The sequence below is a fragment of the Micropterus dolomieu genome, linkage group LG01, assembly GCF_021292245.1.
Source record: "Micropterus dolomieu isolate WLL.071019.BEF.003 ecotype Adirondacks linkage group LG01, ASM2129224v1, whole genome shotgun sequence".
Taxonomy (NCBI): Eukaryota; Metazoa; Chordata; class Actinopteri; order Centrarchiformes; family Centrarchidae; genus Micropterus; species Micropterus dolomieu.
This window is the reverse complement of record NC_060150.1, coordinates 49295406-49317776: the sequence shown is the minus strand read 5'-3', so window position 1 is coordinate 49317776 and position 22371 is coordinate 49295406. Positions and strand designations below refer to the sequence as shown.

At 46.5% G+C, this 22371-nt stretch overlaps 3 protein-coding genes across 3 annotated transcripts in view; all 3 read right to left on the bottom strand.

Moving 5' to 3' along the window:
* Window positions 1–22371, bottom strand: part of LOC123968066 (NACHT, LRR and PYD domains-containing protein 12-like) — a 583923-nt gene that overhangs the window by 292533 nt on the left and 269019 nt on the right. The window lies entirely within an intron of this gene.
* The window catches only part of LOC123968035 (NACHT, LRR and PYD domains-containing protein 3-like), a 49782-nt gene that overhangs the window by 12874 nt on the left and 14537 nt on the right, over window positions 1–22371 (bottom strand). The window lies entirely within an intron of this gene.
* Window positions 11611–19949, bottom strand: LOC123968220 (actin-related protein 3B-like). Its single transcript, XM_046044834.1, has 12 exons — window positions 19763–19949; window positions 17719–17774; window positions 17065–17189; window positions 16872–16982; window positions 16018–16113; window positions 15840–15947; window positions 15258–15401; window positions 14969–15142; window positions 13894–13986; window positions 13689–13814; window positions 12886–12969; window positions 11611–12670 (listed from the first exon to the last, which is right to left on the bottom strand). The coding sequence occupies exons 1-12, from the start codon at window positions 19807–19809 to the stop codon at window positions 12575–12577; spliced, it is 1260 nt and encodes a 419-aa protein (XP_045900790.1). The 5' UTR covers window positions 19810–19949; the 3' UTR covers window positions 11611–12574.

Sequence of the window (22371 nt, the reverse complement as noted above, 5' to 3'; positions counted from 1 at the left end):
GATTGGTCCGACCTGCCTGCCTGTCTGTCTGTTCTGTTTCCTCAGACCTGTCAATCATTGACGTGTCATTTGAAGCTCCGCCCCCAGCTTCGCTCTTGTTCTGTGGTTTATTTCCATGTTTAAATTCCCACCCCCTGTCCTGATTGGCTGTTCCTGGACCATGTGACTGTCCCTCTGACTCCAGGAGATATCTGATTGGTGGGCCTACCATCTTCCTCCTCAGCCTCTGAGGTTGCTCCACCACCTCCTTTTGTCCATCCTCTCCTCCTCCCTCCTCCTTCAGACAGACTTGTGTCACCTCCACCTTGTTCTCCTTTACTTGTCCTTCCTCTCCTCCTCCCTCCTCCTTCAGACAGACTCGTTTCACCACCTCCACCTCTTCTCTACACCTCTTCCTCCCCCTTGCTCCATCTCGCTCCTGCTGTCTCCTCCTTATGGTGGTCTGGTAGTCGACCCACCACCAGGGATTTCTTCGCGCACGCTTTCTGCATCTTGACCAATCATGAGCCTTGGTGGGACGTGGAAGGACCTCATCTTCCTGTTTCTCATCAGCTGCTCGGGCGCAACCGGATGCCGCCCAACCTTCATTGTGATGGCGGCGATGGTGCAGATGCAGGGTGCTGGCGCAACTGAACTTCTTGTTGCAGGGTTGGCAGCTGAGGTGGCGTCCTGCTCTGTGGACAGACAGGTGGAGCTGCAGCGCCGACCGACAGGTAAAGGTCAGACCACACACCTGAGTACAGACAGAGAGACAGACAGGTGTTATCGCAGGTGAGTAGAAGCCAATACTACTTACTGATTTCAAATTAGGCGCCTGCAGGAACACAGAAATCACATCGACTCAGTTCTCAAACCGTGGTTCAGAAAAAGATGTAACATTAAACATAGCTGAATTATTAGGTTACATGTTGACATTTCTACCATCATGGCGCCCACCGTGGCTGACGTGTTCACTTCGTATGTGTACTAGTGTTATTTGTTACCTTCAGGTATGCTTCAACAGTACAAACTGGGGTGTGTGTATGTTTTAAATTACAGTATGATATTACGATACTGAACATTATAAACGCAACACTTTTGTTTTTGCCTCCATTCATCATGAGCTGAACTCAAAGATCTAAGACTTTCTGTACACAAAAGGCTTATTTCTCTCAAATATTGTTCACAAATCTGTCAAAATCTGTGTTAGTGAGCACTTGTCCTTTGCTGAGAATCCATCCACTTCACAGGTGTGGCATATCAGCATGTGGACTGCACACGTGTGCCTTAGGCTGGCCACAATAAAAGGCCACTTGAAAATGTGCAGGTACACTGTATTGGGGGGATCCGGAAACAAGTCAGTATTTGATATGACCATCATTTGCCTCATGCAGTGCAACACATCTCCTTCACATAGAGTTGATCAGGTTGTTGATTGTGGTCTGTGGAATGTTGGTTCACTCCTCTTCAATGGCCTTGCGAGCATGCAGATGAGCTTCCCTGAGATGGTTCCTGGAAGTTTGTGCAGAAATTCAAACAAATTGTTGCAGCAGCCGTCCGGGTGGCTGGTCTCAGACGGTCTTGGAGGTGAAGATGCTTGATGGGGAGGCCCTGTGCTGGTGTGGTGACACGTGGTCTGCGGTTGTGAGGCCGGTTGGATGTACTGCCAAATTCTCTGAAACGCCTTTGGAGACGGCATTATAAGCCACTTTTGTTTCACATTCTTTTCACCACTCTTTCTATGTATGCTTTAAAAACACTATACATGATGTATTAATGTGTTTTAGGGTTTATTATGCTTTAAGTCTCACTTTACAGTCGCAGGAAAAAGTATGTGAACCCTTTAGAATTGAATTTCTGCATAAATTTGTCATAAAATGTGATCTGATCTTCATCTAAGTCACAAAAATAGATGAACACAAGCCATGTTTCAATATAATTGTCATGCCAATTTTAAGCGTAGTTTTGAAATGTCACAAAAAAGGAAATGCTAAATAAGTGTTTCCATCAGCTTGTTTGGAGCTAATAAACCAGGCTACAGCAAGCGTAGTTACAAGTTCTTTACGCCAGAACTTAGTTGGTAAAAGTGTTTGCATCTCCCATTTAGCGCATTTACTCTTTTTCGACAAAAATCAACCTCAAGCGAGCGTAAAAACCTTTTTGGAATTTTGCCGTTTCCATCAACCTTTTTAATGAGATACTTCAAAATGTGCATTAAAAAAACGTATATGGAAACACATCTACTGTCTGCTGAAACTACTACCACCATCCATCTTCATCCGCTTATCCGGGGTCGGGTCGCGGGGGCAGCAGCTCCAGCAGGGGACCCCAAACTTCTCTTTCCCGAGCCACATTAACCAGCTCTGACTGGAGGATCCCAAGGCGTTATCAGGCCAGTGTGGAGATATAATCTCTCCACCTAGTCCTGGGTCTTCCCCGAGGCCTCCTCCCAGCTGGACGTGCCTGGAACACCTCCCTAGGGACGCGTCCAGGAGGCATCCTTACCAGATGCCCAAACCACCTCAACTGGCTCCTTTCAGCGCAAAGGAGCAGCGGCTCCACTCTGAGCTCCCCGCGGATGGCCGGGCTTCTCCCCATATCTCTAAGGGAGACACCAGCCACCCGCCTGAGGAAACCCTTTTCGGCCGCTTGTACCCATGATCTTGTTCTTTCGGTCATGACCCAGCCTTCATGACCATAGGTGAGGGTAGGAGCAAAAATCGACCGGTAGATCGTGAACAAGACCCCGAGGTACTTGAACTCCTTCACTTGGGGTAACGACTCATTTTCTACCTGGAGTTGGCACTCCACCAGTTTCCTGCTCAGAACCATGGCCACAGATTTAGAGGTGCTACTCCTCATCCCAACCGCTTCGGACTCTGCTGTGAACCGATCCAGTGAGAGCTGAAGGTTACGGACCAATGATGCCATCAGGACCACATCATCCACACAAACGATTATATGTTTTATGTTATATGTAGGCCTAGTATCTGCTGCGCGCGGCCACACGTGGGAGAGGACAACAAACAACGGCAGCTGCTGAGCCATTCATCATAAACTTTGGCTTTAAAACTTCCTACAACAAGACCCAAACAAAGAAGCGCTGAACGCAAATAGGTTAATAACCTGAGGTTAGTAAACATGTTTAGCTCAGCATCGGCCATCTAACGTTAGCTTTCTTCTTGCTTTAGCTACGACCTACGGGAGGTTAACTCCGACTGTTGTATGTTGTGAAAAGATGAATGAGCGTTTGTTTACTTGCCAAACTTGTGGTAGTCGATTAACGTAATCATTTACGTCCCCCTGGCTGCCATCACGTTAATTATTAACGTCGGCAGCAAACAGGTTACTGGTTTGAGAGTCTGGTAGTGTGTTGACAGTAGTTAATAAGCTGTCATTAATGTCACTGTACATCACATGGTTGTGCTCTGTAAGTGAAAAACAGGTTACAGTTACAGAATCCCTTACAGCTATGCAGCTTTATAACCACGAGAGACTTAAGACTTGACTTGGACTCTGGCTCAAAGACTTGAGAGCATCTCTGCCCTGCCCTATAAAACTTAAAGCATTGCCTGATGTGAACCATGCTTCGACCCAAATAGCTCTAAGATTAAGAGTTGTTGACTTGCATGAAGCTGGAGGGTTACAGAAGTATCTCTAAAAGCCTGGATGTCCATCAGTCCACAGTAAGACAAACTGTCTATGAATGGAGAAAGTTGAACTTTAAGTATATTAGTATTTGGCTAAAAAACATTGCTCAGACTTGACACAGTAATCCAGGTCAGACCCAACATAAACAATTGGATTCAGGTAAGAAACATTCAGCTGAAACACCCAACATTTGGGCGGAAGTGTCTTATCATGTGGTGACGTTTCCTAAAAGGTTTCAGGAAAAAAACAGTTTTCACTGTGTGACCCCAGGTATTCTGGGAACCAGTGGCCTGGAGTCATTCAGCCTTCATTAAATACGACTATCGAACAGGAAACTAAACATTTAAATCCTGTATGATCCATTCTGTGAAATATAGTGTATTGAGTGTATATAGAGGAGGACCCACCTGACAGAGCTGCCACCCTCCGCCTCCTCCGTCCTGAGGGGACTCCACCCTGCTGCTGTCTGTCGGCTCTGTTCGCTCCACCCCATCTCTCGTCTCCTCGTCCTCGTCCTCTTGATGCTCCAACCCCAGCTTCCTTTCAGCTTTGGCTCCCATTGCTTTGCTGTGATTGGTCGCCAACGGGCCACGTGACCGCTCCTCGAACTCGATCAGGTATCTGATGGGTGGACCGACCGCCTTCCTCCTCGGCCTAACCGCCACGTCCCTCTTCACAGGTCTGACTCGTTCCTCCACCGTCGACTCATCCTCCCTCTGCTCCTGCTTACACCTCCCCTTCTTTCCTCCCTCCTCCTTCTTCTTCTTCACAATCGTTTTCTGGGTGCGTTGGATTCGTGTCTCTCCTCGTTGCGTCTTGCGGTTGCCTTTTGAAGGTATGCCTTCTGATTGGACGACGGCCTGACGACGGTCAGGCTGCGATTTATCGTCCACCTCCCTCTGTCGGCGGGCGGTGCTGCCGGGACTCTTCCTCCTGGGCTGGACTCTTCCTGCGATGTGTTTGGTCCTCCTCTTCTTCTTCTGCCCGTCCGTCGTTATTGTGGGCCGTCTGTTACCACGGAGACGCTCATCTGCAGAAAGAGTGAACAGAGAAGAAGAAATTATGAGGGAACGCAGTCACTCTGGGAACAAAGACACGTGTCCCCTTTAAGAGCGTGACGGTGTCCCTGATAGTGACTAGAGCTCAGCAACTCACTCTTCTCATGTTTGAACGAGCCTTCCTCCTCCTCCTCATCCTCCTCGCTCAGAGGAGCGATGAGTCCAGGGGGAGGAGCTTCACAGCTGCCTGCACTGGGGGACACGCCGCACAGAGGCATGCTGGGTGGCGAGGGGGTCTGTAGGAGGTCCGCAGGCGCAGGTGGTCCGTACTGAGGCATTGTGGGTAGCGGCGTGTGTCCGTGGTGGGAGCAGAGCAGGTAGAGGGGGGCGCCGTGGTGAGCGTCCGGCCTGTGGGAGCTGCAGTGCTGCAGCAGAGCGCCCCCTCCTGGTTCATCCGCTCTGACAGAGACACACTGCCAGGCCACGCCGCACACACCTGGACACACAGACAGGTGAGTATTTCTTACTGACAGATTGTGGTCAGCTGACAGCGGTGCGTTCAGGAGCGTCTCACCTGAGTGTCTCCAGCTGAGCTGCTGGCTCAGCAGGTCCACCTGGACGGCGGCGTCTCTCCTCTCTGCTGACTCGCTCTGGCAGCCCACCTCCCTCCTCTCCTCCTCTGGACTCTCCCACTGGCAGCCCACCTCCCTCCTCCTCTCCTCCTGCTCCTGGATCACCTGAACAACCTGCAGAGGGACGAGACAAACACAGTCAGGACCTCACCTGAACTCCAGGTCACCTTCACCATCAATTTTATAACCTTCACACAGCTGCACATATTAAATGATGCTCCAGAGACGAGTTTCAGTTCCTCCTGAGTGTGTTTTTGTTGATCAAACTCTGACAGTGAAACGAGTCGCGGGGTTGTGACGCTCAAAATAAAGTTTCCCCCGTGTTGCAGCTGCTGGCGAAACTGGCTTCAAAGCACGGAGCGCTTCCTGGGAGCTCAGAGGAAATGCGCTGATAACAAGCCGACCAATCGCAGTTCAAGGAGGAAAATGAAGTCAAATCTTTTTTCAGTCCATAGACTAGACCCTTTTTACTGGCGCCCGTGCCCCTGTCTCCATGTGCGGCGCCCCAGTGAAATGGTCAAGTCCCCTTGGCGTCATTTTTGGAGCTGTAGGGCTCTGCGGTCAAGTTAGCAACAATTGGCTGCATCTGCAACGTCCGGTAAGACTTTCAAAATAAACTCCTGGTTAATGTGAAGCGGTCCGTGAGCTGGTTAACCATATGAAACGTGGCAACAAACGAGTCAGTGTTGAAAAGCAGGTGTTTATAACGGAGATGAGAGGATGAAGAGCCTTTAAACTCGATGATTTGACTTTTATCCAGATCAAATGAAATTTGTTATCGTGGTAACATTTTGGCCGTACCGCCCAGCCCTAGTATAAATAATATTTTAGCTTTGAAAATGTGAAAGGAAACCTGGGGGAGCCAGTGTGAACGGGCCTGATGCAACATTCATATCTGTGTATCAAGTGTTGATATGCTTAAATGTGTCGGTAGAGAAGATGCTGGATCATAAGCCAGGTACAGCACAGACCCGGTCCAGACGTCTTCAGCAGGCCACACAGACCCAGGTGATGCACAGGCTGATGCATTTTATTTTAGATAAACCCGACCTGACATTAGTTCTGTGTGGGACCCCTAATATCTGCAAACTGCCTCTGAAACTGATGAGTCTGTTGCTGACGGACAGAGTAGATGTCCAGTTGCACCTGTTCTTTGTTAATATTAATTTGATACTGATCCAGCAGAAGATGATGTGGTCCATCCGGGTCAGAAACAGAACTGTCTGGTTCTCAGACTTCCTTTTCAGTAATGTGAGCGCCTCTCCCGGCGCCGCTGCACCTGTTCCAGCTGTTCCAGGTGTGTCCTGTGCACACACGGACTTTTATTAGTTACTGTGACAAATATATATTTTTTAAATTAGTCATAGTCTAATTGTATGTGTTGGTTTTGCTCCTCTGCAGAATGGAAACGTTTTCTTTTATTTACAGGCTAATAATTAGACCCAGCGCTGCAGTTCTCGGGTGAAGCGCTATGAAGCGTTGGCGTGAAGCAGCAGGAGTCCCGCAGTAAAGGGCCACACGGACGGTTTGATGCACCGAAAGTCTCCTGAGATCAGTCGCGTTAGTAAATTAACACTTACCGGAAACATCGCGATGTTTTCAGATGCGCAAACGGAGCTCACGTGCGCTCCGACCACATGTTCACACCGGTTCACGCAAGAGTTTAAAAGTTAGAGTGTGTTTGTGAATCTTCTCATCAGAAGTTTCTCTGCTGGCTCGAGCAGCTCTGCACTGATTCTGCAGAGTGAAGCTGCGGCGCTGCTGCCCCCAGCGGCCCGGAGGAGCAACATCACGTCACTAATCTGCAGCCTCCTCCTGACAGACACACTTATTTAGGACAGAGGCTGCTTCTCAACTCTCTTACTTGTCGTTTCATGGCTTGAACCGGATGTTGTTCCGCTCCACCATCTTGCAGGCCGTTCTTATTTGCTCTCCGAGGAGCGAGGAAACACCAGTGCATCCTGCGCGGAAGTCTTTTACTGGCCGACACGCCCCCTTACTGGGAAGCCCTTATGTGATGCATCATGACAGAAACATTAAACTCAAGTGCATCACTGCAAAGAGTTACGGGCCGAAAGCCTAAAACTGAGTATCAACTTCATTTCAATTTCTCTTAAACCTTTAGCCTGATAAATCCCAAGACATCATATTCTGGGTTATTCAATAACATAATTGATACATACATAATAAATATAAATGCAGATAATGTGAGTATTGTAGCAGTAGAAAAGATCCTCTGAGCGGGACAGAAACCTGGAATTTGGGGCCCCATGAGCAGCTGTTGTCACTACATCTCCAGGACTTAACTGTCCAATCAAAAGCTTTACATAACTAATTAAAGGCTTGCAAGTGTCCGGCTTCTTGTAGTTCAATATTTACTGCTGGTGATTTGTACGTGCAAGTCTGCATGCAGGATGCAGTTCACTATTTGCTTCTCTAATAAACTGCCCTTCATGATGGCGATAATAAAGTCTGTATCTATAGATGTCATTAACGGCCATAATTCAATCTAAATGAACGTATCAAACTGGATCATTTTAATATAGTGTGACTTCCATGCAGGCTGAGGTGAGCTGCTGTCAGGACAGACAGGAAGTTTATTTCATAATGATCATTTCTGTCATTAATATCTTTTTGTAATGATGAAAAAGAAACTCCATCAAATCTCTAGAGAGCCGACTGACAGCTGATCCGGGGGAGAGTTCAATCTCAAAACGTTTTGCAGCGGTTTGCAACGTTTTCAGATTGAACGGCATGTTTCCTTGAAACGTTGCGCAACGTTCTGCAACGGGTTTCAGGTGTGTTTTCTCCAGTTTGGTGGGCGTGTCTCAGGTGTCACCCAATCAACTGCAACGAGTTTGTAAACACAACGGTGTTAAAAAGCCAGGAAAATGCAGTGCGCTTGCGTACACAGCAGGGTGTTCAGGGGACCACCGTTTCTGTTGAAAGAAAAACGTTTTGCTCCGTTTTGTCTGCGCTGAACTGGCCCCAGCTGTGATCAGCTGCCGCCGTCTGATTAATTAATTAATTAACTACGAGGCTCGCCTGCCGAACACCAACGCAGCGTCTCTGGCCGCCGAATAGTTGTTTTAGATTCGCTGAGAGTTTATAATCTAAGCAATACGGTTACATCTTCTGTGTGCGACGGGATGTCACAGGGTTTTCATTTTTGGGCCTACATGGAACCGTCCGTGCAGGGTCGGTCGGCTTCACTGTTTGTGGCTCAGCCCCTGGTTCCCTGCATCCCGGTGGGCGGGACTAAGACGCGAGGAAAAGACGCAAGTGAAGGAAACGTGGTTTGCTCAGGTCGATGTTTCTCTGTTATTTTAATACTATTTGATTTCCAGGAGCTGTGAGATGAAATCATCAAGATTAAAACAAATAAAAAAGTAAATATTTCACTTAATATGAATCCAGAAGAAGTTTCACGTTTTGACTTTAAGCTTTTTTCTTGATATTCTAGTTTTACAGGACGCACCTGTATTTCTGAACCTTTTCCTTCGTTCTTTAGCTTCTTCTTTCAGCTTTAAACCCCATTTAAAGTTTTTGGTTCTAATATAAGAGCAGAATTCATAAAGTTTAACTTAAAATGGATATTAAAGGCTCACTGTGAGTATCACCAACACGTCTGCGGTCCAGTTGCCAATAGATTATGTTCTTCTGCAGTTTAAACCAATGAGATCTCCGTTAGAGAGCGAAGCATTAGCTGCAGGAGATGCACCTTGTTGCAGGTGTTAAATGATGCGAAAAACATATATATTCTATATATTAGGGCTGAACAATTCATTTAAATCTCAGGTCTGAAAATGAGAATAATCATGTAGAAATGATGATTCCCTCTAATATCGTAAATCACATCACAACATCAGTCAAAATAATTGCAATTAGATAATTTCTTCAAAATCGTTTAGCCCTACTGTACGTATTAATATGTTTATAAATCCTCCTCCATGCGGCACGGTGGTGCAGAGGTTAACACCTCACAGCAAGAGGGTCGTGGGTTTGAACACTGGTCGTCCCAGGCCTCCATGTGTCTGCGTGAGTCACCCCTCCACCCACAACCCTGCATGGATAAGTGATAGATGGACGGAAAATCAAAAGAATTGTCCTCCTGAATCTGAACTGACGCTACATTAAAGAGAAAACACTATTAATATTTAACCAATAAAGATGTTCTCAGCTTGCAGTCTGATAATAACAGGATCCAGTTTTAGCAGGAGAGACGGGAAAGTCGGGGTTTAAGGAGTTTATTGAGCTCAGGATCAAAACGTTCAGCTGATCTCCCTGGACGTCCTCATAAAACTAAATCATCTGTCTTTTTACACTCAGCCGTCCTCCAGCCAGAGACTCAGGTCCAAACCACAAGGCCAGCTCCGATCACAGCTGATCAGCTGCGCTAATTAATACGTGTCGTCGCAGCGCCACCTGCAGGACTGGAATTAGCCAGTTACTGAGCACGTGGAGAGGAAGTGAAGGTACAGGTGTGAACGGTCAGGTCAGGTGACCTGCTCACATCACTCAAAATACTGCTCCTTTTCATTGGACCACGTTGCCATGGAAACAGCTTGCGTCCAACACGCACATCAGACGGACCTGAGCATCAACAGTTTAGTGTACCGTGTAACTTTGACTGTACCTGAACGCACCATGCTCCAGCTGGCGGTGCTGTTTGTGGCTTGGAGCTGATTGGCTCTACAGTATCTACAGTTTATGTATTTGTATTGTCTGGATTTAACTTTATAATATCTGTCTTTACAAATATAAACACTCTGAGTGCAGCAGCTCGTTACAGGCTGTGAAACACGCGATCTCACGTCTATTAAATACAAACTGCAGTTTTTATACAATATTTCTGCAGCTACACGTGTCTTTATGAGCTGAGCTGCGTGAGAAGTAAACAGAAACACAAAGAAACCAACAGTAACACATGAAGCTACCTGCAGCTCTCTGCTGACCTGCTCGCTGCCGTCACTAAGCATTTATCAAACCTCCCAGAGAACAAAGAGGAAGTAGAAACCAGTTTGTAGTTTGTTTGTGCTGTTCATGCCACAGCCTGTATAGAAGAAGTGGGCGTAGTCATGGTGACGTCACCCGTTGGTGTGTGGACCGCCGTTTTGAAGCCTCGAGTTTGGCCGATAAGTCGCCGCCATGTTGATTTTTTGCAACCAGCGGCACCGCATGTGACCATATTTGGACAAGACAGTGGAGCTAACAGCCGTGTGCGGAGCTAGCTAGCTAGCTTAGCGAGGTGCATCTGTAATTCACGTTAACTGTCATCTTAACAGGGCTGATAACAACAAAACTAAATGTACTAAATGTAACAGCCGACTCCTAAGAAGCTTTTTCAACGGCACTGGTTAAATTTACACAGTGGCGTGGGTACGAGTCACTCTAGCCTGATTGACTCATCAGGAAAGTGTTTACTGAGGGAATAAATCAGCTGAGAAGTAGAAACATTTTACCATTATTTCTAACAGAGGCGGACTTCTTATTGAAACCAGAAGAGTCGCCCCCTGCTGGCTGTTCGATAGAATGCAGGTTTAAAGTACTTCCGCGTTCGCTGACCGGAAGCTTCCCGCTTGGTTGATCCAGATTCAGATTAAGTCCTTCAGTTTGAAACTACAGGTCGTCACCTCATGCTGAGTTTGTGTTTGTCGTGTCTAAAGTAACCAAAACAATAAAGTTATTGAGCGACATGAAGATATTCAAATTAAAGAAGGTGAATTGTACTCGCTCACTGAGTTTTGGCGTTTCTGAGGTAAAAAAATAAAACGACTCCTGTTACTTTTTGTTTGTCTTACTTCTATTTGGGCAATAATCGTAGTTGGAACTCCAGTTCTCTTCTCTAGAGTTAATATTATGTTGAAGAGTTAGCTGTGTGTTTAGCCTATATTTATTTATAAAACCAATGCTCCCGCACAGGGTACCCTTCAGCGTCCGTATGAGACGCTCTGAGCCTTCAAGTAGCTCCAGTCTGGCCCGTCCACCGTCTGAAACCAAAAGCCAAAGCTGAGTTACTGGATGTTGTAAGTTACATAATGTAACGTTCTTATTTCAACCCAAACATGGTCTTTTTCTAGACCTAGCCAAGAAGTGCTGGTGCCTGAACCTAACCGGACTGCGAACGCTAACCACGTATTAAAAAGGCGTTTCCTACGGACGCCGAAGGGTATCTTTTGCATCAAATACAGACGCTTTGTCAAATCTTGGGACGAGAACGTGTTGGGTCAGTTTCATAGCAGTAGTTCTTCAGATTGTTTAAGTGCTGGTGAAAAGGGACATTTAGTCTTGATGGTGGCGCTGGAGAAAACGTGACGTGTACAGACAGAAATCAGTTCATATGAAAGGAATTGCTGCGATTGGTATATTCACTTCTGCCTGTTTCACTTTGGTGAAGTGCTTTACAAACTGAAACAGCCATTGCTGTTAATGCCGTTAGCTTAGAGACGACATCACTGAGCTTGAGGTGTGACAACAATCTGAATTTAGACTTCATGTGATCAGACTATCTTTGCTTGGAGCTGAATGAAATCTAAACTGGACACAAACACGGGATGTGAAGAGGAAACAAAACAAAGAGACGATCACTGACAGTTTGAAAAAACAGGATTAGTGTCAACAGAACTTCTGAATTAATGAATCTTAAAGAAATCTTTCACCCTTCATTCAGAGGTTCGTTTGCAGCAGACCAACACACTGGCCCTGAACTGTTGGTGGAGGCTTTGGCAGTATCTTCGCAGCTTTACTGGAACTGGATTTGTTATGAATGGATTAGATGTCTTCCTGGACGAAGGTGAAGATGTTTTGGATCTGAATCTGTGATCTGCCGATCGCTGTGAGAAAAGAAGACTCTCAAACAAGTCTGTCTTCTCCACTCTTAAACAATGCTAGGTGTTTGAAGATGCCTAACAGGCTAGCAGCTAGCAGACTGTCAGCTAGCTAGACCTCATCTTAAGGTCTGGACAACTTTAAATGTTTCTGGATAAAGGTTCTCTTGTGTTTTGTAGAAGTATTAAGTTCTCTGAGGGGAAATTTTATTGGTTTAACTGTTTCTTATGTTTCAGTCTGTGTACTTGGTGAGACTGAGCTAGCCTGCTGACAGTCTAGTAGCCTAGCGGGCTAAAAACTGAATGGGGCAAGAGATTAACAGGCTAATGGCTAAGTGGCAGGTGGCTAGTCGATAGCAGGTAAACAGGCCAGCAATCTTAAAAAAGGAGCTAACAGGCTAGCTTTCTGGCTATCTAATGGGGAGCAGGCTAACAAGCTAACAACGTAGCAGGTCAACACGCTAGCCGTCTGTAGCTGCTGCTGTCATCAGGACATGATGCCGAACACGGGGTTGTGTCGACAGATGCTGGGGCCGATCTCATCGTAGTCCTTCTTAGAGTGACACACCTGGAAAAATTCCGGCTGGAAACACAAACAGACAAACAAACAAACGGTGTTTATCTTTGTTGTTGACTGATTTCAGCTTCATACCTGGAAACAGTGAATTCAGGAAACTCAAAGGGATGTTTGGAGGTTCACATCTGGCTTTATGGTTAAAGTCAGGATCAGGTTTCGGTTAAAGTCAGGATCATGGGGGAGTGTCCAGAGTACAGAAGTATAAATGTGTGTGTGGTTACCGTGGACGCCAACATGGAGCCTCCAAACCAGACGGCGTAGCGCTGCATGTGATGAGAGACGACCTGAACCTCCATCGGCTTCGGCTGCAAACACAGAGAGTCACTCACTGTCAGTTCAACTCAGTTCAAATAACCAATTAACCAATCCAATCAATTAACCTGTATTGGTTTGAATGTTTAGGTAAATAATGTTGCCAAAGCAGAAACTCACATATAAACAAAATACAAAAAACCCCCACTTTTCTTAGTTCAGGACGTGTTATTGAGCTCAGGTCAGTTGTGAATTCTCTTTAGATGGAATTTACTTTGTGATTTGGTCGTTTCTCTCCAGTATTCAGTATATTTGTCTTTTTGCTTGCTGATCATTTGGTCCGTCTCTGATCTGCTGGCGATCCCTGAACAAACCCCCCGTTGAAAAATGGACATGTGACCTCCAGTGGTGGTTTGTGTATGGGGTCGTAGCTACTAACAGGTATCTGGTGCACCTTAATCCTGCAGACTGCCTGCAGACAGAAACCATCCACCATCTTTTTACTCAGTGTTCCAGGTTAGACTGCAGATGTGGATTCAGGGCTCAGAGATCATTCCTCTAAAATTAGTCACTTGGAAACGAGGACAACCCGCGTCAGGGGTCAGAGGACCTGGTTCTGATGCTGACTAGACTCATAGATGTTTGTTTTTTCAGAAGCATTTCTCTTTTGTTTATTGCATGAATCCATCGTCTTGCTGATAGCAGCATCAGTTTTGTAAATGGGATTACCAGGAAATTAATGTCTGTGTTAAATTTTTAAAAACTCTCAGACCTTTATCCGTCCTCCGCTGAGTTCTTCGCTCAGTTTCAGGCGGGCGTCCACGACTCTCTTCAGGTCTCTCTGCAGTCGCCGCCCGAAGTCTCTGAACATGGTGGATCCTCCGGAGAGCACGATGTTCTGACACACAAACACACCGTCAGTTAACAGGATCAGACACCTGCGGTTTGCTTTGACGAAACGCACTCAGGTGAGTTACCTTGTACAGGGGTCGCCTCACATCGATTGGACAGCTCTGAATGACATCATCGACGACATCAGAGATAGGCTGCATGAAGTCTGGGTTAGCGAACTGAAAAACACAATGAATCTTTGTGAACCTTTCTGTTCAGCTTCACCTGAACTTCAGTTTAAATTTAAACCCTTTAACCGCCTCTTTGTCCTCCTGCTTACAGCTAAAGGACCTTCAGCCTTTTCCTAACGTTGCTTTGAACTTGACATTTTTTGCAATAAGCTCACATTTATATTTAAAGTAAAATTTTGTATTATCATTTCCTCCTTCAGCAGCTACAGAGCAACGTGACGTTTTTACAGCTTGTTTGAAGAAAACAGAATCAGACAGCAGATGTGCCACAAAACCAAAACTATGAGCTAAGAGAGGCTAAATTACGATGACCTTATGTCCTCAAGATGCGGCTTATGCTTTCTACAGTTGGCCTTCATTGTGTGTTTTTGCATTGCTTTCATCTTTCTTTTTAGGTCCCGCCTCCTCCCACGCCACCATTCATCTGCCTTTTTAGTCCTACACATCCTTCAAGCAACTTTGGTCAAACTGCAGCTCAATCATTACCCTCAGCACCACTGCAACAGCCAAGAGACTTGAAGTGGGCCGGTACTCACCACTACGCAGTACCGGCACATTTTACTCTTTGGCGTACCGGGACATTTCTTGAGTATCGGCACTTCGCACAAGCTGCCACTACTCTTTTCTTGTGACCACCGGTGGAGACGGAGTAGGAAGAAGATCAGGTGCATTTTTATCCAAACGTGTGCATAAAGTTGCTTATCAATGTCACTTTTCGTGGACTGACCAATCACAGCCTGGATGGGCCGGGACATGATAAAAAGGTGGAGGCGATACAGCAAACTTTCTAAATGTTGAACTGGTTCAGCATGAATGGTTCTGATTATTGACAAGTCACAGACTAACCCCCGTGTGGAGCTTTTTTCATCACAATGATGAGAACATCGTAATGAAACTGCTGTAACTGGAATTAATATTATACCAGAGGTGAGCTGTACTTGGTCCTAGCTAAACAGCTCTGTAAGGGTACCTCGGGGTGGAAGAAGATCTCAGGACCCAGGAAGCGCTCGTAGCCCACGTCAATGTGGAAGGCGTTCTTACTGACGGCGTTGACGCCGCGGTACTGTTTGATCCATTTCCCCGGGTCAGAGTCGTACTTTGTGAACTCCTTCACAATGTCCGGACAGATGTAACAGTACCGCTCCTGCACACAGAGGTACACACAGAAGTACAGCTAGAAATACACAGAAATCCAGGGAATAAGGATCAGGAATCTGGGATTAGTGTTGAAGAGGAGTAGATGAGGAGGACCAGGGTACCTTGACGGCCTTGGCGGTCTCCAGCGACTGCTCTGGAGGAATCCCCACCTCTCTGTCTCTGAGCAGCTGCTGGATGAAGAAGGTGATGTCCCGCCCTGCGATGGGGATGTGTTTTATACAGCTGCCAATCACGTAGCCCTCAGCCTGTGACGCACAGCCATGCCGACCAATCAGTGAGCAGAAAATACATATATCTATGGGTTCAGTTTTTAATGCTCTGATGGATCTGACATCAAACAGATCCTGTCCCAGGTGGATCGGAGAGGACAGACGGTTCTACGCCTGCAGCTCTCCTGTACAGTAGTGATCCTGTAGTGAATCTGTAGTTCAGTGTTGTTTCATTTTGTGTACTTGGAGTTTCTCTCAGCAAAAAGCAGAATCAATATCGCATCATAAAGCATTTCTGATTCATCCCTGTCGACTGCGAGGCAGCACAGTCCGTGCAGTAAGGAGGTATCAGTAAAGATCCGGCCTGTTAGTGTTTTGACGGTTGCATTTGTTTTGCGATGAGAGCTGAGTGAAGAGTTTAAAAAGGTGAACTCGGTGTATAGAGATCTAAAGATTAAAGTGTGCGTGTCTCACCACTGGGATGGCGTGCGTGACTCCATCTCCGCTGTCGATGACGATGCCCGTCAAAGTTCTCTGTCCAACCTGCCGAGACGTCCAGGACGCCGCCAACGCCAACACGGCCTGATAGAGGGAGACACCATGATGCAGCTGTATATGATGAGTCTGTGTTTCTCACCTGACTGAGTCTCACCTGTACTGCGATGTAGAGTCCAGGTATGTTGAAGGTCTCAAACATGATCTCTGCCAGGTACTCTCTGTTCTCTGGGGTGTTGAGAGGAGGCTCCGTCTGCACACACACAAGTTTCCTTACATAGACCAGTGCTGTGTCTCGATTTGCCCCTTTCCTTACTACTCTGAGTGCATAAGTGTGGCAGAATGCACTGTGGGTACCCAGATGGTGTACTCACTACAGTCAAAGAGCGGAGTGTGAACGCTGGACACTTCTCACCCTCAACGTCAGCCAATCTTGGCTACGTAACTACGTAGGAGACGGACCACCAACGTACAAAGGCCACTACAACCTCCCCAGGACCCCTGAAACCTGCACAAGGACCATTACAACCTCCCCAGGACCCCTGAAACCTGCACAAGGACCATTACAACCTCCTCAGGACCCCTGAAACCTGCACAAGGACCATTACAACCTCCTCAGGACCCCTGAAACCTGCAAAAGGACCATTGCAACCTCCCTAGAACACCTGGATCCTACACGAGGACCATTGCAACCTCCCTAGAACACCTGGAACCTGCACGAGGACCATTGCAACCTCCCTAGAACACCTGGAACCTGCACGAGGACCATTGCAACCTCCCTAGAACACCTGGAACCTGCACGAGGACCATTGCAACCTCCCTAGAACACCTGGAACCTGCACGAGGACCATTTCAACCTCCCCTAGGACCCCTAAACCTGCACGAGGACCTCTACAAGGAATGAAAATGCTGCTCTGTTAGTGGCTGCCTGATCCAATCAGACACAGTTCAGGTCAACAGTTTAACCTCTGCTGCTGTTAAACCGCGGGTAACATTACTGAAGAGACCCACCATGAGGAAGCTGTGGTCCTCAGGCTCGGCTCGGAGGTACTTGAAGATGATCTGCTCCATGAACTTCTCCATCAGATCCCAGTCCTCCACCATCCCATGACGGATGGGCCACTGAACACACAAAACAGGAACACATGAACTCAACACCAATGATGGACGAACCTCCTCCTGCTCCTCCTCCTCCACCTCCTACCTTGGTTGCATAGTTGGGTTTGTCTACTGCTTCGTCTCCGATGTAGAAGTCCAGATCGTCGACTCCTCGTACGAGCCTCCTCTGAGCCTGCTCTCCCACGCTGGCCGACTCCTTGATGGCGATACCTGACCCAGAACACACACTTGAACATGAGTACCCCCCTGCTTGTGTGGAGAGCAGTGTGGGGTCAAAGGTCACTGTCTGTCTGTTTGTATCTACACTTCATTTTCATGTTGTCAGCTTCATCAGAAAATTATTATCGCTGGCTAAATGAATGAGGTTTACATTTAGCTGACGCTTTACAATTGCTCTATACAGTATGTCAGAGGTTGCACGCCTCTGGAGCAACGAGGGGTTAAGTGTCTCGCTCAGGGACACAGTGGTGAAGGTCACTGTGGGGAACTGAACCCGTGTCGACCACACCAAAGGCATGTGTCTTATCCACTGCTCCATCCCCACCCCCTGAACTGACAGACTCATGAAGGACGGGTAGTTTACAGTGACAGAACAGCGAGCTACCGCTAACAAAGGGCTGCAGTTCTTTCTCCTGACACTCTCGGCCTTCTCTTCTTCTACTATAACCCCCTCCAGGCCTCTCTGCTTCAGCACAGCGTCCACACGAGAGGAAAACACAAAGGTGAGTTTGATGCTTACAGGACGGCATGATGAACTGCGGCTCTGTGTTCCCAGCATAGCCGACCTTTGTGTACCTGAGAGACGAGACAGAGACAAGAACCAGTGAAGAAGAGTTTCCAGAGCTGACAGGAGGGAGGTTCCCAACATCTGGCTCTGGGCCCAAACACGGACTCAACACGTGAAGTTAGGTCATCAGGCAGCACGAAGGCTCACATTTCATCTCTCCTGTACCTGAAGCAGCACGGTGAGGTGTTCATACCCAGAGAGCAGCTTATACACAGCCTCCATGGACCACAATGCAACGCTGCATACTGCTTCAGTACATGTGATTTATATGTTTGAATTCAGAAACTGATGTGTGACGACGTCCTCAGACTACTACATTAAACACTCTTTGTTCTTGGATCTGGATCTGTGCACAGACTGTTTCCATATTTGCATTTCAGAGAAACGTCTGTGTGATAAAGTCGTGTGAAACGTGTCCGTCTCCAAACTGTCCTCTCAGTGTGACCGTCTCCTTACTGTCTCCTCTAATAACTGAATAATGAGAGCGACTGCCTGTCTTCTTGCTGCAGCTCCTGTTCTACTTCCTCCAGCTGTCCCACATTCAGACCAGAATAGACCAGGGACTGACCTCGGATCAGCTCCTGATGCTGTCTGTCAAACATTTACATGTGGAGATAACGCCTGTCAGCTGAGTCCAGTATCATTTATATATTCATGTTCCTGTGCCTGAAGTACAGATAACACTTCAACACTCAAGTTAGAACGTTAGAACGTTCGACCAGCGGACGCTCTGCTCCAAACAGCTAACTTCACTTGGACCTGAGCCTTCTGACTCCAGCTGACTTGATCCCCAACTCAAACCCACATACAGGCTGAATTATTTATTTATATAAATAAAAACTATGCATCAACACATATAAATCATGAAATGAAATAACATTAGCTGTGTGAAACTGTTTCTGCCTTTTGTTTCTGTGCAGGTTAACGTTTCATTCAGAAAGAGTTTTTAAAATATGAAACTGTATAAAATCTGCTGAGGAGCTCATTACGACTTGTTTAGGACTCACAACTCAAAGTTTAGGACTTGAGACTCGTCTGTCCAACAAATTCTCATCCCAACTCGTCACATATGACAGATCTATCGCTCTAACTACCCTTTAGCCTCATTTTTGCAAATGTCAGGCTCTGCGGTCATGTCAGCAACAATGAAAATGCAATGTCTGGTTAGACTTTCAAAATAAAACTAGTGGTTAACGTTGTGAAACACTGCAGTTTGTTTAAGTTTAGGAAATGATCATGGTTTGGTTTAAATAATGTTACTTCTGTGACTTATCTTACGTAAGTTACCTACCTTAAATAAAAACATTCAGTGTTGACTTTTGTTTCACACAGGAAGCGAACACCAGTCTCCTGGTTGAAAGTCCGGTTTCTGGCCTTTTGTCCACGCCAAACACCTCCTTCCTCTGACTCTTCAGTTAAATATCCTACACCTGCCTTTAGTGTGTCCAACTATGATGCTAAGGGCATCATGTGTCCATATGTGACGACTTGGCAGTGAGAACTGGTTGGTCGGTTTTGACTTGGGACTTGGGACTAGTAAAACAGCGTTTGGTCCCACCTGCGTTTGTTAACGCTTGCTGAAGAGTCGTGTTAGTGTTCAGGCGTTCTCCTGAGAGGTTTCAGTGTTACATAGTCTAATAACGGGCGCAGTGAGCGGTGATGTTAGACGGCCTCCCTGTTAGTGTTTGAACATATTATTATTTCAGGACATAATGTTGCTTTAATGTTATCGGTCTTTAATTTCCGTCCTGAACGGTTTAAAGTAACTTTGTTAATGATTGTTGTTCTACTGATCCACTAATTGTCTGTATTGAGTGAACTGGCCCTTTAATGCCAACCAAAACAACGCGCTCAGGCCCGCACGCTACAGACATGACGACGTTCACGCACACAGGCAGCTCGCTACATATGACGTCACATACTTTACAGCGTGTGCATCCATGCGTGTTCTTGTGTGTGTGTGTGTGTGTGTGTGTGTGTGTGTGTGTGTCCTCACCCGGTCCCGCAGTCTATCACGCACGGGGGCAGCTGCTGCAGGGCCATGTTGTGGTTCTGCTGCCGCTCGGTCCGGCCGCAGAGCCGCCGGTGGTCAGCTGTTGTGACCGGATCGGTACAGACCGGAGAGCGCGAGGCGGAGTCTGATGATGTGATGGAGAGAGAGTGTAGTCCTCTCTCTCTCTCTCTCTCTCTCTGGTTCCGGGTCAGAGGGAAAGATGGAGAAAATAGAAACTCGTCTGACACGGTCCCGGTAACCGAAGAGGGGTGTGTGTGTGTGTGTGTGTGTGTGTGCGCGCGCGCTGCCTTCACGTGATGTCAGCTGCATCATAAACACCTCTGCCTGTAACACACAGCTCAGCCCCGCCGCCTGGTGGAGACAACAACAACAACAACAACAACAACAACAACAACAACCCTCCAGTCAGCATGTGACCCGTCTCTGAGAGGTTGTATTGATCAGTCTGTGCTGTAGCAGAGTATCAGCTACTACTAATAATAATACTTCTACTACAGGAACAACCGTTGATGCTGCTGAGTTTCTACAAATATATTTTAAATATGTAGTTTACTGTAGACAAAGTTTAAACAGCAGAGCTGCAGATTACTTTCTTTATCAGTTCAGTTCATTGATTTATCCTCTTTGAAATGTTGAAACAAAAGAAATAGTTTTAAAAAGCTCTTCAACAGTCTTATTTTGTTCGACCAACAGTGTAAAACTCCTGATCAGCTGATAACCAGTCAGTGGTCTCAGTGGTTTTACAAACACAGTAAAGTGCTGGTTCCAGCCTCCAGGTGGAGCTTTACAACTGTTCTGTATTGTTTGAATATCTTTGGGTTTTGGGCTGCTGGTCAGGAAAAACAAGACTTCTGGAGACGCACAGGACTCTGGGAAACTGGGATGGTCGAGTTCATGACTCTCTGACATTAAAATAAAATAATCAGCAGATTAATCACCAATAAAAATAATCTTCAGCAGCTCTGATGAATTTAAAAAGGTGTGAAGAAAACTTATTTAAATGAGCTGCTGGTCTCACACTGAGGACGGACTGTTCAGGGTGTCACTGCATGCTGATCTATAATCAATATGTAGATGATTGATCAGATGGAGCTGCTGCTGAGTGAATCCAGCAGGTGGCAGCAGACTCTCACACACAGTCTTCATGTTTCACACTAACAGCTCATCAGCAGCAAGAAACAGCTTTATACTGAAACATGACAGAAATATGACGATCACAGCGACCGCAGAGAAACTGCAATACTACTACTAATACTGCTGCTGGTACTGTAGTAGTAATCCTCCCTGAGGCTACTACAACTAATTTAATAATAATAGTACTACAAATTCTACCACCACTACTACTATTTCTGTACCACTACTACAACCACTGCTACTAGTACTTTGAATAATAATACTCCTAGGCTACAACTATTAATGCTACTACTACAACTAATAATACTACTTACACTGAACAATTATAAATGAAACACTTTTGTTTTTTACCCCCATTCATCATGAGCTGAACTGCACATTTTGGAGTGGTCTTTTATTGTGACCAGCCTAAGGCCTTTTATTGTGGCCAGCCTGTGGCCTTTTATTGTGGCCAGCATGTGGCCTTTTATTGTGGCCAGACTAAGGCCTTTTATTGTGACCAGCCTAAGGCCTTTATTGTGGCCAGCCTGTGGCCTTTTATTGTGGCCAGCATGTGGCCTTTTATTGTGGCCAGCCTGTGGCCTTTTATTGTGGCCAGCATGTGGCCTTTTATTGTGGCCAGCCTAAGGCCTTTATTGTGGCCAGCATGTGGCCTTTTATTGTGGCCAGCCTGTGGCCTTTTATTGTGGCCAGCATGTGGCCTTTTATTGTGGCCAGACTAAGGCCTTTTATTGTGACCAGCCTAAGGCCTTTATTGTGGCCAGCCTGTGGCCTTTTATTGTGACCAGCCTAAGGCACATCTGTGCAGTCCCCATGCTGTCTGATCAGCATCTTGATATGCCACACCTGTGAGGTGGATGGATTATCTTGGCAGAGAAGAAGTGCTCGCTAACACAGATTTTGACAGATTTGTGAACAATATTTGAGAGAAATAGGCCTTTTGTGTACATAGAAAAAGATCTTTGAGTTCAGCTCATGATGAATGGAGGCAAAAACTAAAGTGTTGTGTTTATTATTTTGTTCAGTGTAGAAATGGGCCTCAGGCTTCTGCCCATGGGTGGGCGGCATGTCCCTTGGCCTGGAATCTCTTGTCTCCTTTTGTTGTAGAGGCCCTCTTTGGTAGGGGTGGGGCTCTGGCCCCTGGCTGCAGGGCATGTCTGTCTCAGGGCCATGTGGTCGTGGGTCCTCTGAGCTCTGTGGGGTTTCTGGGTGCGTGTCTGCCTGTCGTTGGGGTCATTACGGTCCCACTCTCAGTAACATTCCGACACAGACACTTTTAGGTTTTCCATGTCAACTTGTTGTTGCCTTATTCTTTATGCATCAAGTTATATATTTAAATTACTTCCAGTTTCTCTGCTGGACTGTGTTTATTTATTTGTTACTCTGCTGTTTCTGCTTTTGTTCGGCTGGTCGTCTCCTGTTTCCATCTTCTGTTATAAATGAACCCGTTGTGAATG